The sequence below is a fragment of the Artemia franciscana genome, chromosome 1 (genome assembly GCF_032884065.1).
Source record: "Artemia franciscana chromosome 1, ASM3288406v1, whole genome shotgun sequence".
NCBI lineage: Eukaryota > Metazoa > Arthropoda > Branchiopoda > Anostraca > Artemiidae > Artemia > Artemia franciscana.
This window is the reverse complement of record NC_088863.1, coordinates 28,583,127-28,600,638: the sequence shown is the minus strand read 5'-3', so window position 1 is coordinate 28,600,638 and position 17,512 is coordinate 28,583,127. Positions and strand designations below refer to the sequence as shown.

At 33.5% G+C, this 17,512-nt stretch overlaps 1 protein-coding gene across 1 annotated transcript in view; it reads right to left on the bottom strand.

Moving 5' to 3' along the window:
- Nucleotides 1-1,396: 1,396 nt before the first annotated feature.
- LOC136028039 (CCR4-NOT transcription complex subunit 9-like) overlaps nt 1,397-17,512 on the bottom strand; it is a 29,395-nt gene continuing 13,279 nt past the window's right edge. The window contains exons 2-5 of the mRNA XM_065705633.1: nt 16,055-16,370; nt 12,745-12,939; nt 6,994-7,085; nt 1,397-3,954 (exon numbers count right to left, since the gene is read on the bottom strand). Coding sequence (XP_065561705.1) covers nt 3,780-3,954; nt 6,994-7,085; nt 12,745-12,939; nt 16,055-16,370 — 778 coding nt within the window. The 3' untranslated portion in view covers nt 1,397-3,779. The remainder of the gene's footprint in view (nt 3,955-6,993; nt 7,086-12,744; nt 12,940-16,054; nt 16,371-17,512) is intronic.

Genomic DNA, 17,512 nt, shown 5'->3' with positions numbered 1-17,512 from the left:
GACCGACAGAATTTGCGATCGCTATGTGTCACTTGCTTAATACCAAGTGCCATAAAAATGGCTTACTCAATTCCAACTATAAAGATGACAGCTCCAATTTCCAATTCCAAAAATTATATGAGGTATTTCGTATTTGGACTAGATTTTCATACATTTGGCAGGCCAGTGACTTCTTCAGGAAATATCAGCATTGATTTACATTCAAATTCGCCGCCTCAAAAATAGCCGCTTCGCAATTCTACATAAAAATCATATTCTTCATTTATGATAAGCCCAACATTTTGGAATTTACTCTGTTTTCTAGAAGACTTTAGAGAAGCTCAAAATCAAAATGTACTTGGTACTCAAGTACCGATAAGTAGACGAAAAATGTATTTAAGTATATACTTAAAGTACTCTTCAAAAACTGTTTAAGCATGTATTTAAGTACTTGGAACTGTGCTTACACATTTAAGTATTGTCTGAAATAGACAATTGCTGAAATCAATTACATCAAGGAGCTAGGAATAGGCGACTGATAGATTTCAATAGCAAATGGATGGTGAATCAAATGAAATGTTTATTTCTTAGTTCTACAAATTAAGCTATTATGGGTCACTATATAGTTCCAGGGTTCATAACGGAATTTGCAGAAGTAGATATTATTATATTTAGAAAAAGCATAGAGTGGCATATATAATGGAGTATTTATGTCTTTCAGCTACTGCATTGTTAACACTCCAATAAATTAACCACATCTTTCCTTTTGATAATCAGTTTTTCACCCAAACTACAAATAAAAGAAATTCTTGCTCAATTTTACATTTTTGATCTTCATTATTTACCAGTACTAGATTACTTAAAACAATAAATCCACTACATCCTAGAGGTGAATATACCGTGATGGTCTCTGGAGTTTACTTAGAAAAAAAAACTTCATAACCCCTTCTTGTTCAAAAACTTTGAATCAAACCTTTCTTTGGAAAAGTTCCAGTCGGCATGATTCCTCCGACAAAAAATATGGACTATACAAATTGGTTAAGCCATAGAAGCTCCTTTCCCATTTTTAATATTGCCCATTGTTCCTTTTGGTGGACTACGCAGATTCGTTAGGCAATAGAAACTGCCCTCCCATTGTACCTTTTGTAGGGCACTTTAGTCTAACTGTAGTTCAACGCATATTATTTTGCCAGGGAATCCAAAAGTGAAACTAAGAAGCACTTGGACACATTGACAAAAATGTGGATAACCCCCTCTTTTCAGATGATTGGTTTTTAACTAAATTTATTATATGCTTCTCATGGCTAATCATAATAAGAAACCTACAAATATAAGGTTCCAAGAACCTTGATAAAATACACACAGAGTACACAATGTACACGGTTCCGCAGCCCTAATACAGCACAAAAAGATTCAGTAACAGTCAGATCTTACTTTATTTTATTGTTTAAAATAGGCCTATATGTATAAAGCCCATCTACGCTGGGAATATGACTCTTATTTGCACTCGCCAATTAACTAAAACAAAACATTTAACAAATGATAGACACCATGTAAAACCAGAAAAAAATAGGACAAATGACACTTCATCATCACAATAATCAAAGAACCTTTTTGAGTTCCAATAGTTGGATGGTTTTAATACAGGATAATAGCTCACCACTGACCATGTGCTAGCTAGGCCAAATCATTATCCGTGACTAGTGACTCAAAAACTACGCATCAATGAAGAAAAACAAATAAACCTATTAGTTGAATCAAGTGCTAAGAAAAGAAATACAATTTGAAATCTTTTGGGACATATTTTCACTCTTACAGTCAATACAAGCTTGGTTAAAATGAACTATCTGTCACTAGATGCAGAACAATACCTTCGAATTGAGATAAAAAGGCTAAAAAACACAAAGATTTTCAATTACAAAAAAGATTCGTAAGCAATCCAAAATAGATGTTTGAAAAACAAAACAAAAAACTATTGGATCAAAAACCAATGCTATAAAATCCACAATTTAACGTGCACTTCACCTAACTAATTAATATATTTAATCAGAATATCCTTTTTTAATGCTAGCGACAGAGATATTTCTTAAATGATGCTCGTAATGTTTGTGAGAGCACAAAAAACGTAATTCTTCAGAAGTCAGACCTTAGAATCACAAGAAAAACCAAATATGTTTATTTAATCTATACGTTCTAATAGCTAACATTAAATGTGGTTTGTTTTGGCAAACGATAACCAAAATCATATCAACTGTTCTCTCGGCTACCTTACTTTGAAATTAAATTGTCTGTCTTTGTTTTGTTTTTTTGTTTTTTTTTTCAGAGGCGCAAATCGACGAATGGGGGCAATTTCGTTGTTTATCTTTTCAGTTCTCCTATGGAATACGATACAAAACACATTTTCAGTGAAAAAAAAAAATATTAAGAATCTACAAGAGGGTGGGGGAGGGGGAGAGAAAGAAAAGGTCCCATCCCCCCGATTGACACAAAAGTTTTTCTTTATGCTACGATCACTTTAGAACTAAATGAGGAAACACTCTGAATACTGGAAAATTTCCAAATTGGCTATGAAAACCTAAAGACGTAATAAAAGATCAATAATATATATATATATATATATATATATATATATATATATATATATATATATATATATATATATATATATATATATATATAATCGGAAATATTTTTTGGTCATAGCCTTTACAGCATATACGACTTTGCTAAACGGTCTCACTTTGCAGAACATGAACGCTTAGACGTTTTCTCTAATGAATCTGGACACCTAGACTTCGTCTTGGCATTAACTGAATTACTCTGAGCAAATCTCAAACTGTCTAAAGCTAACTCATGAGTTGAAGAGTAATACACCCTTAAAATATTTAAACCAAACAATTAAAACAATATGGTCAGCTAATCTTATTTAGAAGTCAGCTAGAGGAGGCGGATTTTTAGCATCGAACATGTGAAAACAATATGTATTAAAATGGTAGTGACCACAATAGAAGATTACGGTTTAAACCCCAACGGTACCGTAGTTCTCTCTATAGAAAAGTCAACTACCACATCCTAGAGATTAGTATTCACTACAGTCTTTTCCAGCATTTTAGTGGTAGTGATGAGGAGCATAAGACGCCCACGTTCAATATTCAAAGATGAGGGCAATACTAGGGGAAAGGTAAAGAACAGTAGGAAAAATACAGTGTCAAAGGTAAAGAACAATAGGGAAATACAGTGTCTAAAAGAAAGCTGAAAAAAAAAAGAACATTTAATGGTAGTTAGGTAAAGATTATTTATTCGTATATTTATAATCTGAAAGTAGCACTGACAGCAACTTTTAAATTAGCTACTAAAACCTTCCAGTTAGAAACTTGATAGAGCCCGTATCTCCCACTTGCCCTACGAGAGTTTAGCAGTGAGCTTTAAGTTGCCCAAGTTAGAATTGCAGCACAGTCGCAATTAACGCAGCGGTAAGAAAAATAATGCTATGCAAGAAATTTGTGTTTTAGGTAAAAATTTAGGTATCAACATGGAAACAAAATTGTTAACAGAAAACTCGGACGATATTTAGAGGGTGGCACAAATTGTCTAAACAAGTTAATCCCATTATATAAAGGGAAGCCTTGACAAATTAAAAAACTGAAACTAAAAAACCAAGAAGAAGAAATAAGAAAAATAACGGGAATTATTTTTGGGATAAGTAAGATATTAGGATCCATAGATTAAAAAAAAAAATATATTGGCTTTCTGTAGATTTCTAAAAGCAAAATTCTGAAGAAATACGAAACATTCTGGCATTAGGACGCAGACAAAGGAGTCATGGCCGGAAAACGTGGATCCACTGGAGTAGCTTCCAAATTCTTGAGCAGTTGTGTCAGCCAATGTTTGGTCGACTTGTCATCCTTAAGGCAGTTAGCAAAAGTATTATCACGTAATTGGTCAGGTAGACACTGACGTAAGGCCTCGCGAGCTCTAGAAGAAAATTAAAATAGGGTTCGAGATATTTCAAAAGCATAATGTGTTAAATATAATTATTCGATAAGAAGTAAAAGAAAATAACTTTTTCCATACTTTAGTAATTAAGACAAATAAGCACTTGAACAAGGCTTTGACCATACTTACCCATTCAATCATCTAAGACAAAAAGCACAACCAAACTCAATCAATTGTCATTAGTAAATGTAAGTTTGGTATTAAAAAAAAAGTAAACAACTATTATACAAAAATGGCAAGAAAAATTTTCTAACATGTGAGGACTCAGTGGCCAAGACTCAGCCAAAAAATAACGCAAATTCTTCTGACCCCACGATAAACGCCTTTTCCACTCGGCAGTTTTGTAACATGTGAAGACTCAGTGGCCAAGGCTCATCGAAAAAACAACGCAAATTCTTCTGACCCTCGATAAATGCCATTTCCCCTCGACAATTTCGTAAGATGTGAAGACTCAGTGGCCAAAGCTCAGGCCAAAAAAAAAAAAAAAAAAAAAAAAAAAAAAAAAAAAAAAAAAAAAAAAAAAAAAAAAAAACAATGCAAATTTTTCTGACCCCTCGATAATTTTCGTGTATACAGAAAGTGGGGTAAAGATTGTCTAGGCTTACTAAAAAAAAAGAAGAAATTTTGCACTAAATCAAATTTGCTTTTAAACTCCCCTTCACGGTTACAATGAAAATGACTTATATGTAATTAAATTGCCATTTGGTCACCTCCCTCCCCTATTTGACCAAAAGAGGCAAACTGCCACTCCTAAAAGCTGACTACCATTGATGCATTAACATTGAAAAAGCGTCACAACACACTGAGTGTAACACAAAATCATTAGAAACACAAGTAGAACGCACGATTACTATAGTCATAAAGCAAATCAAAGTATATTCCTCATTTAAACACCCCAAAATTAACAACATCTACGCATGTTTGCTTTCACGGCAAAGAAAGGCATTCACACAGGAAATTAACACTCCAAAATACATTAGCACTTAAAAAGTGCTACAACATAGGATAACTTCAGGAAACTATAGAAAAATGGAGATAACTTCAGATCCAGATATCATGGAGCAAAGCAAAGCGTGTTTCTAAACAGAGCACCACCAAGTTAGCAACATAGAAATATTTTTGGTTTTATTCCAAACAAGTCAATTATATAGGGAACTCATACAAAAAGTGAATTAGATTTTAATTAGAATAAACCCCTTCTGAGTAATATCTTCACTAAAATGTCACAGAGAAAGTAACAAAGGAGATGAACAGAAACTCATTATTTCCGTCCATTTGGATAGACTTGACTAATTTAGATCCATTTGAAATTTGATATCGGATCACTACCACGTTTCTTATTCCAAAAGTGGAATTTTTATTCATTTCTGTCAAAAACTTTTTTCAAACGTAATTTGATAGATCGAGCAAAAAAAAGACCAAAAAAACGACCCAATAGCCACGGAAATAAAATTCCCTGAAAGTAGAGTGAAAACGGCATATTTCTTCCGTCAGTCTGTCCGTGAGGAGTCTTCACTTCTCTCAAAAACTTTAAGTGAAGTTCCCGTGGGTACAGGAGATGAAGGCAAAAAAAAAGATTACGGGTACCACATTACATACATGCAATATTTCATTAAGCATTGTAATGTTTAAATCTCTAACTTTTGATTGCGTCAAAGCGTTAATCCAAAGTAAGGATCCCTCTTGAAGCTTCTTCGTTCGGAATACACCCATACACTTGACAGACTGTCCAGCCTATATTGACACGGCACTAGTCCAAAGAATCCCACAGGGAAATAAAAGCCTTAAAATATGATTTTGATGATATGAAGACCCTTTTCCCTCACCAAAGTTCGGACCTGTATCCACTTACGGTATAAAGTCTGGCTTTAGTTATGGTAGAAAAAACTTGTAAATCTTAATTTTACCCTGCAAATTTTAGTTTCTCCCCCCGTCCCCTGTTTATTCACACTCAAGTTGACTGAGCCGTATTCTACAGTGGTGGATTAACTAATTGCTTTTGGCGTTGTTATATAGCCAAGCCCATTAGAATTAGCGGGATTAGCAAATAAACGGATTCTTTTTGGTTCAATAGCAATAAAACAACAAAGGATTAATGCATATTGCTTTTTCTGCATCATTTTCAAATTGTGCACAAATATAATTTCATTTCTGCCAACAATTTTGTAGCTGCACAGCAGAAAGAATACTGTACTGGTGTTATAAAAGTCTTCTGCACTTAATTGGAGATCATCACGGTTGATTCTTAGTGACCTTTACCATACAATATTCTAATTTATTGATGACTTCTAAAGATAGTTGATATATTGATGATTACTTGGGTGTGGCATTGCTAATTTGGAAAGCATGATTAATCCTAAATGCCAGGGAGCCTGTTTCTCAGCAGGCATGGTGTTTAGGGAGAACAATTTCCCTTTTCCTTCAGCTATCAAGTGAAAAAAAAATATCCTTCAACTTTTCACAAAAAAAAAAGAAAAACATAATGAATTAGCTTCCCACATTTTATTCTCACCGATACAACGAGTTCATTCATTTTATCGGATATCCGAGGTTTGCACGTGTAGCAAACCTGAGTGCCTTTAACACACACAAAGTGAAATCTTTTTGGCTAAAACTAAACCTGAAAATTAAGAAATTTCTCTGGTAGACACTCTTAAGTGGCAGACGGTTTTAGTGCCTATGTAATTAGCCACCGAAAGTTTATGAAGGAGGAAAACGTTGGTATGTTTATCAGCTTCGGTGACCCCTAGTTTTATTAAATATTTATTAAAATTATCGCTTTGTTATAGCTTTGTCAGCCCTTGTTATTGTCCGGATAAAGTGCATATATATAGCAAATGTATGTAAATATGGAAGTTCATTGCTACTCTTCACCAAGTGCTTATCGCTTGTTACATATTATATTTGAAATATGACCTTTAATAAAATATCAGATATAAAACTTGCTTCATAACTGATAAAATCTTAAAACATAAGAAGATGGGATTTAGATCTTCCAAATTAGTGAAAAGAAATTACCTTGGGTTATCTGAAAGACGTAAATAACACCGTACAACATGTTTTAGTAAACGAGCTGATTGATCTTTTGCAAGCGCCAGAACCATCTTTCCCTAGAAAAAGTTTTATATTAGGACATTATGCAGTGTATGACTTAGAAACACTGACGGCAACTCACTAGCTCCAAAGAAAGAAGCTTAAACGTACTAGTGGCGTCACTTGGAGGGAAGGGGGGGGGGGTTAGGGAGTGTATACGTGCTCCATAGATCAAACCCAACCTACATTTTAAAAATACCTCCTTTTCAGAGACTGTTTTAGGCAAGGGGATAAATGTTATAAATATTTGGTAATTTAAAAACTTAATTTTTATACCTTTTTGGTATTTTCACTGATAAAACTAAAAAAAAATGTTCACCACCCTAGATTGAAAAAAAAAATAATTTTGGCCCCCTTCCCATTGATTTTTGTAAATTAATACCACTGACCTGGGCACTGTATATGTATAAAATTAGGCTTTTGACCTTCATAACGTTAATGAACATTTGCAAAGGGACATTCGTCATCAAAGAGGCTCGAACTTGATCTCTGGGATAAGATAACATGTTCGCATTCGACCAGTATTTTCAAAGCAGAATCCCATTAATGGTACCTTACTTAGAGGTCACAAGTTCAGAATTTATCAAGCAGAATTTCCGAATCCCCCCAGAAAAAAAAAACAAACAGGTAGGTGTTTGGGTCTAACAATTATAAGTGATAGTTGTTTTCTGACAAATAATTGAACTTTTCACAACAGTTCTGTAAAAATTTCCTCTAGAATATTTTCTGTGAGGTCAGTATCTGTTTTTCAAAGCTGCAAAGGTCCATTGGGCATTGATAATATGAACAATGAGGAATAGTATTTTTTTTCTGAGAATTCAGAAAATAGATTTTTGAACTTAGGCTTTACCCACTCCCTACGCAGATATGTAAAATAAACGATTCATACCAGTTTCACACTTTAGGACAGGAATAGAATGGAAATTTTTACTACTGTAGAGGCGTAGGGTCACCTATCAGATTCTTATTTTCTTTCACCGTCTTCATGACTTGGGTAGGCAAGACAAATTCGCGTCTCATCCGTTCAGAATCTTATCTAATCCGCTATGCTAAATTTAATAAGTTTTTAGTGTCGATCCGCTTGATCAAAACTTCGGCAATCAAAAATAAACATAAATTAATTAAAAAAAAAACTTTCCGAAAAAGAAGTTTTCAAAAAAAAGTAAAGGCTATTTTAAAGTTAAGATTAGCAGAAATAAATTCCTATAATGATTCAAACTCGAAACGACAAGAAATCACTAATAAAAAATAAATGAAACCCAAAACGAACAGAAATTAAATAAACAATCATAGCAAACACACAAACAGCAGGTATTATTAAAACTAGTAAAACTTAAACTGAATATAGAAATAAAGCTTAAACGAACAAAATCACCATAAACAAGAAATTGTTTAAAGTCCCCTTCCCTAACTGTAAAATTCTAAAGCAATCTGCTTCATTGGTGCTATATTGCAAACGAATTATACTACCAATATTTTCTTTTGTACTTATTACAACATTAAAATTATAAATACAAATTACAGTAAAATAAAATCTTGAACTGACGAGCTTCCAGCAATGACTATCGTTACATATCAAGTATACAGTATAAGTTTATTAGTTCTTTCCAAGACTGTTCAAGACAAATATAGTTTTCAATAAAGCTCCAAGGACGCAGCAAGCTTTAAACTTTTACAGTTAGAGAAGGGGGCAGTGGCCAAACTCCTGTTTAAAGTGATTTTTGTTCGTTTTAAGGTTGATTTGCATATTCAATCTAAGTTTTACTCGTTTTAACATTTATTTATTCCTTTATAATAGCACCTCTTGTATGTTTTTTTACTATGATTTTTTTGTTTAAAAGGAAACTAAAACTTTCAATTTCCAATCAAATGAGCTTCCTCAAAGTTTATACAACCACCCCTTCCATAAAACCTTACACGTTAACAATAGACAATTAGTGTCACTTAAGGTCCTTGCCCTGGGGGCCTGAGAGGGGGGATAGTCAACCTCAGAGGCATAGTTATTTTTGCCTTTCTACTATTTTGAGTAAAATAGCTATCTCAAAATTTTGTTGGGATCCATTTGGGGAAAAAGTAAGAGGGGAGACTTAGGCACCCTCCAATCACTTTTAACTTTTAAAAGGAAAGAGAACTTTCAATTTCCAATCAAATGCACCTCCTCCAAAGTTTATACAACCCCCCTTTCAATAAAAACCATATAGGATCCAGGAAAAAATTAAAAACCCTTGCCACCTGGATCTGAGGGGTTATGTCAACCCTGGAGGCATTGTTACATGAATTTTTGGCTATTTTTGGACAAGATAGCTATCTCAAAAATTTTATCAGATGTATTTGGGGGAAAAAGGAGTGAGGGTTGGGCCAGTTGCCCTCCGAATCAATTTTGACTCTTAACAGGGGAACTAGAACTTTCGATTTCCATACAATTTAGCTTGCTCTGAAGTTAATACGGCCACCTCTTCAATAAGAACCATATATCCTGGGACATAACTTACAACCCTTCTCCCCGAACTCTGTGGGGTTTATGTTTACACTGAGAATATTGATATTCTCACACAATGTGTGAGACATTGTGTGAGAATATCAAAGTGTCAGACACACAAATGTGTCTATTATATCAACTCTTCGTTTTTGGTATGCTAATTCACATGTTCGACTCAAGTCAGGTGACACCTACGTTGGTAATATCCCCATCCGTTCTGGTCTTAGGCAAGGAGGAGTCTTATCCCCTTATCTTTTTAATGCTTGTCTTTATTCTGTTTTGCCACGTATTAATCCATCATGTTTTTTAGGCCTAACTAATCTTTCGTACATTGCATATGCAGATGATTTACTTTTGATCAGCCGCACTAAATCTAGCCTAATTAAGTCGACCCAGCTTGTTTCTAAGTCTTTTGAGGAAATCGGCCTCAAACTTAATACTGAAAAATGTGAATATTTAGTTTTTAATGCTAAGCATCAAAGTAGTGATCTTGATTGTGGTTATTTTTCAGTTAAGCTCGTTTCTTCGATTCGGTGGCTTGGTATTAATATTTGTTCATCTTTATCGGCTTTTCGATCCTGTGGGCTAAATGATATTAAAAGTAAACTTAAAAAAGGGTACGCGAAAATTGTCCCGAACCGAGGCAGATTTTCACGAAAGGCTTTATCCAGACTTTATTCTACATATTGCGATCATTCTATATTGTTTCTTTCCGGTTTGCGCCCGTTGTTTAATAATCAAGATTTGCAGGGCATAAGAGTTATGTATTTTCGTTATTGTAAATATTTATTGTATCTGCCGCGTTCTTATAGAAATCAGAAGATTATCAGAAAGTTTTGTGCCACTGATATTATTTTCGTTTATAAAAAACTCTATGCTAGATTAGGTGCTGAGGCCTGTCAACGCTTGGGCCCTTACCACCCTTTGATTAGACTGTATTAATTGTATTGTTTGTGTTATTTCGTTTTTCTTTCCTTAATGTTTTTACTCCGCTTAATTTGTCAAAACAAGCGGGTAACAAATAAATTATTATTATTATTATTATATATGATTTTTCAGACTATTTTGAACACAATACTAATTAGAAAAATGGTATACTTCACAAACATTTCTCTTAAGGAAAACCTGATCCCCTATTTAACAGATTATTGATATAAAAAAAAAAAAAAAAAAAAAAACACGGTTCAAAAGTTCAATATTATTACAAGCCAAGTTTTCAAATATCACAACTAAGAAAGGAGAAATAGACAAATTTCAATTTCTTTACCATTGAGAGGACAATTAAAGTTTGAGAGGACATTTAACACCATTCCTGTGTCCTGGTTCCAGAATTACAAAATGAAACGATACACTCAACTTAAATATAAATAGAAATGATTACTAGGAGCGAATGGCAGCACTTCTGATCCCCTGAAAAAAATTTCCTTGGTTGAGAACCGTCCCTAGCGCTCAGAAACAGTCACAAATTTTATGAGCTTTCAGATTTCAGTCAAACTTCAATTTGAAACTGGCACCAGCATGCTTGAATGTGGCTTTATGTTCGGAAAGAAATACGACTTGAAGATCATGAGTTCGAAAGAATAATAGCCCGTTAAGACGCATGGGAAAATGCTGAAAACAGAGCGGTACCACCGGAAAACCAAACAGTTTTTTTTCCGTAGTTCTGATGGGTTTTGGGGCTAGGACTTTTTTTTAGCTTCTCAATAGTACCGATCGGCTTTTCTTGTCTCGTCGAGCAAAAGTAAGCATGTATTTTTGAAGTGGAAAGCATGTCAACTGTTAAGCATGCGAAAGTTCAAGATTTGGCAGTTCTTATCCAGAACCATCAATTTTTCTCCATCCATTCAAACTCCATCAATTTGATCCATAAATTAATGACTTGTTTAAGATTAACACGAGAGAGGAAGATACTTGGCAAGAAGTACACTTCGCTTAGAGACTTGGCGTGTACAAGTGCATGTTATCTCTGCTTTTAGGAAACATTTCTGCACATATAGCTTGAATACTTATCTCCTCGTGCCAATCGGTTTCCCCGTGCGCTTGAACAGACCATGACTTCAGATAATCCTCTTATATATAAACCATGAAACACAACTTCAACTTGCTCGCTGTACGCTCTGGCTCAAGGACAAGCAAAAAAAATCTTTTGGCCCCAGGCGGGAGTACACGCAGCTATTCAAAACATATCATCATGTTCATCATTCATGTTATCTGAGGTTCACACTTTCTACGAAAACTGCAGGGGGTTAGCCTTTACTACTTTCTCACAATCAAGCAAAATCGGTGGCGACAGAAAAAAAGCACTGTTTCCACAGCACAAATTAATTAGATAAATTGAAAGTACTAATTAGCCAATTGCTTTTCCATACATTGGAAAGTAGGAAAGTATTATCAAAATAAAGTGTTTTTAAAACAATAAGAATAAGTTTAGATAAACAAAAATGTAATTAAAAATTCTGTACCATAAGTAAGTGTAGCGTTGCCTCACAAAAAGGCTAGATTGTTCTTTATATTCTCCTGAAAACTAAAAGAATAAATTACATTAAAAGTTGAAGTCCTGCAGGTAAGTTTCAATACATTTGAAAGGAATGAATCTAAGATAAAATGTCTTTAAAATTTCTGAATCTATGATAAAATTTCTCTAAGAAACCTCTCATAGTATTTTACAACAAATACAATTTTAAAAGAAAATCAATCCTTACAAAAATAATATTGTGGAAGTCTGAGAAACCATTTATTTTTCATTTTATAGCAAAAAAGGAAACAAAAATTAATGTATCTTTTTTTAATTTAAGTAGAAACAACCCGACTGTCGTTCAAGGGTCAGGAAGGTAGAAGGAGTGAAATACTTAGTATTATAATTGTTACATCATCATAATTATATTATAATTATAATCTTCTTTATATTTGTTCTTTACGACAAATTTCATGGCGCCAGACCATTAACAACCAAGAGCCTGAGACGTCACTAATCAACTATTTACCTGGCATTTCTCCCTAGATTTATGTCTAGTTTTTCAAACTAGTTTCAATGGATTTCCCCTATTTCCCTCCTGGTGAGCAGGACAATGCAAAAATAAATATACTTATTCTACGTAAATAAAAAACCACTACATGCACATACATAAAATTTGTTCAGACCTGGGGAGTAAAGCACCTGAATAAATACAATGAAGAACAAAAAAAACTATACACACCAATATCATGGCTACATGCGAAAATCTTTCGTATGTTTGGCAAATATATCCAAGACCAGTGTCGTCTAAAAGGATTTTCTGAAGGATAAAAGTGGCAACAGTTTTAGACAATTCAGATCCACTTTCCATAATTCGAAGGCACAATGGTATGATCTCCGTTGACAGGAGAAAATTGATGACTTCTTGTTCATCTGTCTGAAAATAAAGCGAATAGAATGTCATATGAGAAATTAAACGTCAATCTGAAATGTCAAAACGAGAAATTCAATAATGTCAAAAAAAGAAAAGAAAAATTGTATAATGTCAGTTAACAGGAGAAAATTGATGACTTCTTGCTGATCAGTTTGGAAATAATAGAAAAATATCATAGACATGCACAAAAAGGTGACACAACACCGAAAACACCAAAAAAGCAACGATATGGCTTCAATAATGTCAACGTTTGCAGCACTGTCAAAGTTTTTATTCTGGTTGTTATATTTAAATTAGAAAGCCTGAATTTTGAACAATATTTATTTATTTAGACACCAGTCACACAAAAGACAAGAAGACTGTTTAAGCTTTATCAATGAATCAGTTGGGAAATCAATATAAGTAATGTGACCAGGTAACTTGACCCTGCTGTTCCCGAGAGGGATATCCAATAATACCACTTGCTTTCGTTTGAAGAAGACATGTAGCAAACTTGGATTTCTTGGCGAGCACAAATGTGGAAGCAGAAAAAGGGGAAGAACTTGCATTTTGAGAGAGACAACTACAAGGTTGGAGCCCTACTTCAAGTTTAAATTTGAGTCCTAATCTATAGATAGGATCTAATACTGTAAATGCTACTGCTGATAAATGTTTAGAATCCAGTTTCTCTTTTTTGTCTCACTTTTAGAAAAAATCACGTATCTAAAAAAGAACAAAAAAACAAAACAAAGAAAAACTGTGGCCAAACAGCATTTTCCCTCGTTATATTCTTTTTTATAGAATTGTTTAAAAAATATGCGTTAATAGTATAAAAAAATTCATAAGATCAGTTTTCAATTGAGGTACAACTGTCAACGCATCTTTTTTAATACAGTCTTGCGTATTGCTTCAATGGACTCCCCCCCCCCTCTTCTAGATCTACTTAATCGTAAAGCAAATATCTACCGCAAAAAAAAAACACAGTTAGGTTGAACACGGTTGCATTAAATGCATCCAAATTTAAGGTACCATTCAATCAGAATATAAGTTTATGCTAATAACTTCGAAGGATATTTATTTATAATTTTTGGGCACATCTTATATTGCCCCCCCCCCTGCCCTCTCTCTCTCTGTCCATACCTGTTTTTGATAACTCTTTGGCAGAATGTCTTTTTTATACTAAAAGTAAAAACAGCTTATGCAAATTAAGTATGGAGGTTCTGTAAAGAAGATGCATCTGAAACAAAAATACAAAGAGAGCACCAGTAGTTACACACAAGAATACTAGCTCTATATATTTCGTTGATATAAATCAAGGAAATAATTTAGGATTAAAATGCACTACTGCTGATAAATACAAAAATCTAAAGTCAAGCTCTCCTTTGTATTATATGTAGATCTGCAGACTAAATTTAGAACCAGAGGTAAGTGAATATTCTCTTTCTTCTTAGAATACATTCCTGCTGACCAAAAGATGACATAATAAATAAAGTGAAAACAAATGATGATCTGGATAGGCTAAACTGTTTATGTTGTAATTGTTCTTTTTCTTCTTTTTCTACTTGTATAAATAGTCCAGTAGCCCTCTAAAGCCTTCGATTGGTGGCAAAAGCCGTGGTATAACGGGGGAGGGAGGGAGAGCGTGCACTTTTTTTTAAATTCAATTGTGTTTCAAAATCACAATTTTGCAATACATTATAAAAAACACTCGTTGGAGATAAAAGACCATTCAAGTTTGCACATTACCATTAAACAGTAAAAGAGTTTACAAAAAAAAAAAAAAAAAAAAAAAAAAAAAAAAAAAAAAAAAAAAAAAAAAAAATCATCTTATTTCCATACCTACACTACAATAAATTTCAAATCACAGTGTTTGACAATGTTCCTCTAACTTACATGCCCAATCCTTGAGTACACAAGCCCCTATTATCATCCTGACAACTCCAAGAAATAATAGAGCAATAGTAATGTATATTCCTTACATATCCCTTCGTTGCAGGACCCATCTGGTTACCCCTAGAGAATAGGAAAACAAACACAATCACCAAGTGCTCTTCATTACCCCCAAACGAATCCACTTTTTGACCTCACATACCATGTTCTACCTCAAAATAGAGTCGCATTCTTACCCAATAAAATGACCCACGAAAATATTGAGGAGACCCTCCTCTATATAATAGAAATCCTAAGTAGCTCTTATCCACCCCCCACCACCTCCTTTTTTACTGTTCATTGTGTAGAGTTTATTTGGACAGATTTTGAGTACAAAATTTATATCCTACATTTTACAGATTTCGTTTAGTTTTACTACTTTGTTTCTACTTTTTCTGTTACATTTAACATAGGAGGTAAACTCAACCCTATACCGGCATGTGATAGCCTATTCGAAATAAGTATTATCTTATCTTACAGTCCCCTGATGTCAATGTTAGTTAGTTCCGACAAAGTTTTTAGGATAACATTTTAGCTTATTTCTAAGGTTTTACTGGATTTTACCATATCTTAATGCCTTAGCTAGCTGTTAAACAACACATGATTAAAATAAAAAACAACATGAAAAAGTAGAACTGATTTCAATATCCTGCTTAAACAGAACTTTCAGTTCAAAAAGCATAGCTTTCCGCAATCTGAAGTTTTATTATGAGCCTATTGAATATTTAAGATGTTAGTTTAAATTTAATAACTAAATATTGAGCTTACAGGCAATTGTTCTAGTAAAAAAAAAGCATAAAAGGAAAAAAAAAATATGAAAGATTTAGCCACGTCAGTTTAATCCCACTATCAATCTTTGTCTTTTTTCATCCATGGTTTTTTTTTCAGTTTTTACTCGCTCCTATGAAGTTCTAATTATAAATTCAGCATTGCGCTGAATCCATACATGTCTCTCTACAGACTGGCAAGACTGTAACAACTAGGTGATCATATATAAAAAGTATGATATGGCCTAATTTACAACGCTGTAGAAAAAAACTCCTTCAATAGTTCAAAATGTATTGCTAACCAAATTTAAAATTTGGAGGATTTACAGTTGAAAGTTACTGACCTAGATTCAGCAAGCCCTCTAATTGGATATGTTCAATTCAAAATTGATGAACAGTGTATGTCATGTGCTATAATTTGAAAGCCTGACAGCTAAACTTACCTTAACAAGAGCTCCAATAACTCCGAGACTGGTCAACCTCAGGTACTCAAAAGGACGAGTTTTGCTAACTGTGTGCAAGAAAGGATACAAAAACATAGGAATATTGGCCTGTAAAAATGCTGAACGAGTATCAGGATGTGATGCTACGCATTGTAAAAGGGCAAGAGCATTACAAACACGATTTGACTGCTGAGCAGTTAATACAGGAGGATTAATGTTAGGGTATATTTGGACTATCTCCAGCAGGAGGGCACCAATTGTCCCAAAGGAATGCCATAACATAGGAGCCAAGTCTGGAACAACCTCTCGCTTTTTGCTGAAAAAAAAAATGCATATTTCAGGAAAAACTTTCATGCAAATGGCAAAATCGCTGAACAATAATTTTAAATAAGAGACAATGATTCTCCAAATAACTTTTTTTTTTCAGGAACCTAGAATTACAAAAAGTAATGCAGTTTCTATTTAAAATGAACACAAATATGTTCGGGGTCAATCTCATTCAACAATAAATGAGTTGTATTTAATAAAGACCTTGATTTTAGAATAACTAACTCTGCATAACCCCAGACTTAAAATTGTCTCTTATATAAAAATTCCAATTTTCCCTTCAACATTTTTTTTAACTAAATTTATAGCAAGTCCTCTCCAAAGCCCAGTTGAAATCACTGAGAAAGTGCAAACATTGTCATCAACTATGATCATCTTTAGGGTATTTTTATTGTTATTATCTGTGTTTCCTAGCATATTTCTCACATTAAAAAACAACCTAGATCAGAGGATCCAATTTTTTTTTTTATTTTATCCTTGAGTTCATTCTGAAACATCAGTAAGGAATTGACACCTATATGTTAAAATATTAAATACATTTTATCGAGTATGTATTATATTATTTTATTATATTATTTATATTTTAATTGAGTAGGTTAAAGCTCAGCTTTACTGCCTAAATAACAACTAACATAAATAAAACGGAAGTATTTATTCAGTGCTAATTCCATTAAACAAAAAAAAATGAGGTATACTTAGTAAAGATCCCGATTTTGAAATATCTAACTCTGCATAACCCCTGACTTAGAATTACCTCAATGTAAAAACCCGATTTTCCCAATTTTCAAAACCTTTTTGAAACTAAATTTCCATAGCAAGCTCTCTGAAGTGCAAATATTGTCATCATCTATGATCATCTTCAGGTTTTTTTTTTTATAATCTATGCTTCCTACAATATTCCTCACATTAAAGAAGAATCTAGATCAGAGCATCCACATTTTTTATTTTTATTTTTTTTTTAGCCTTGAGTACATTCTGAAATAGCGGCAGGGGATTGACACTGAATTACTGTTTTATGTTAAACTCGAATTTGTTACCTAAACAACAACCGACATAAATAAAACATAATTCTTCAAAGTCTAAATATGCAAAGAGGATGTCTGAACCCCCCCCCCCAACTGAAAAACATAT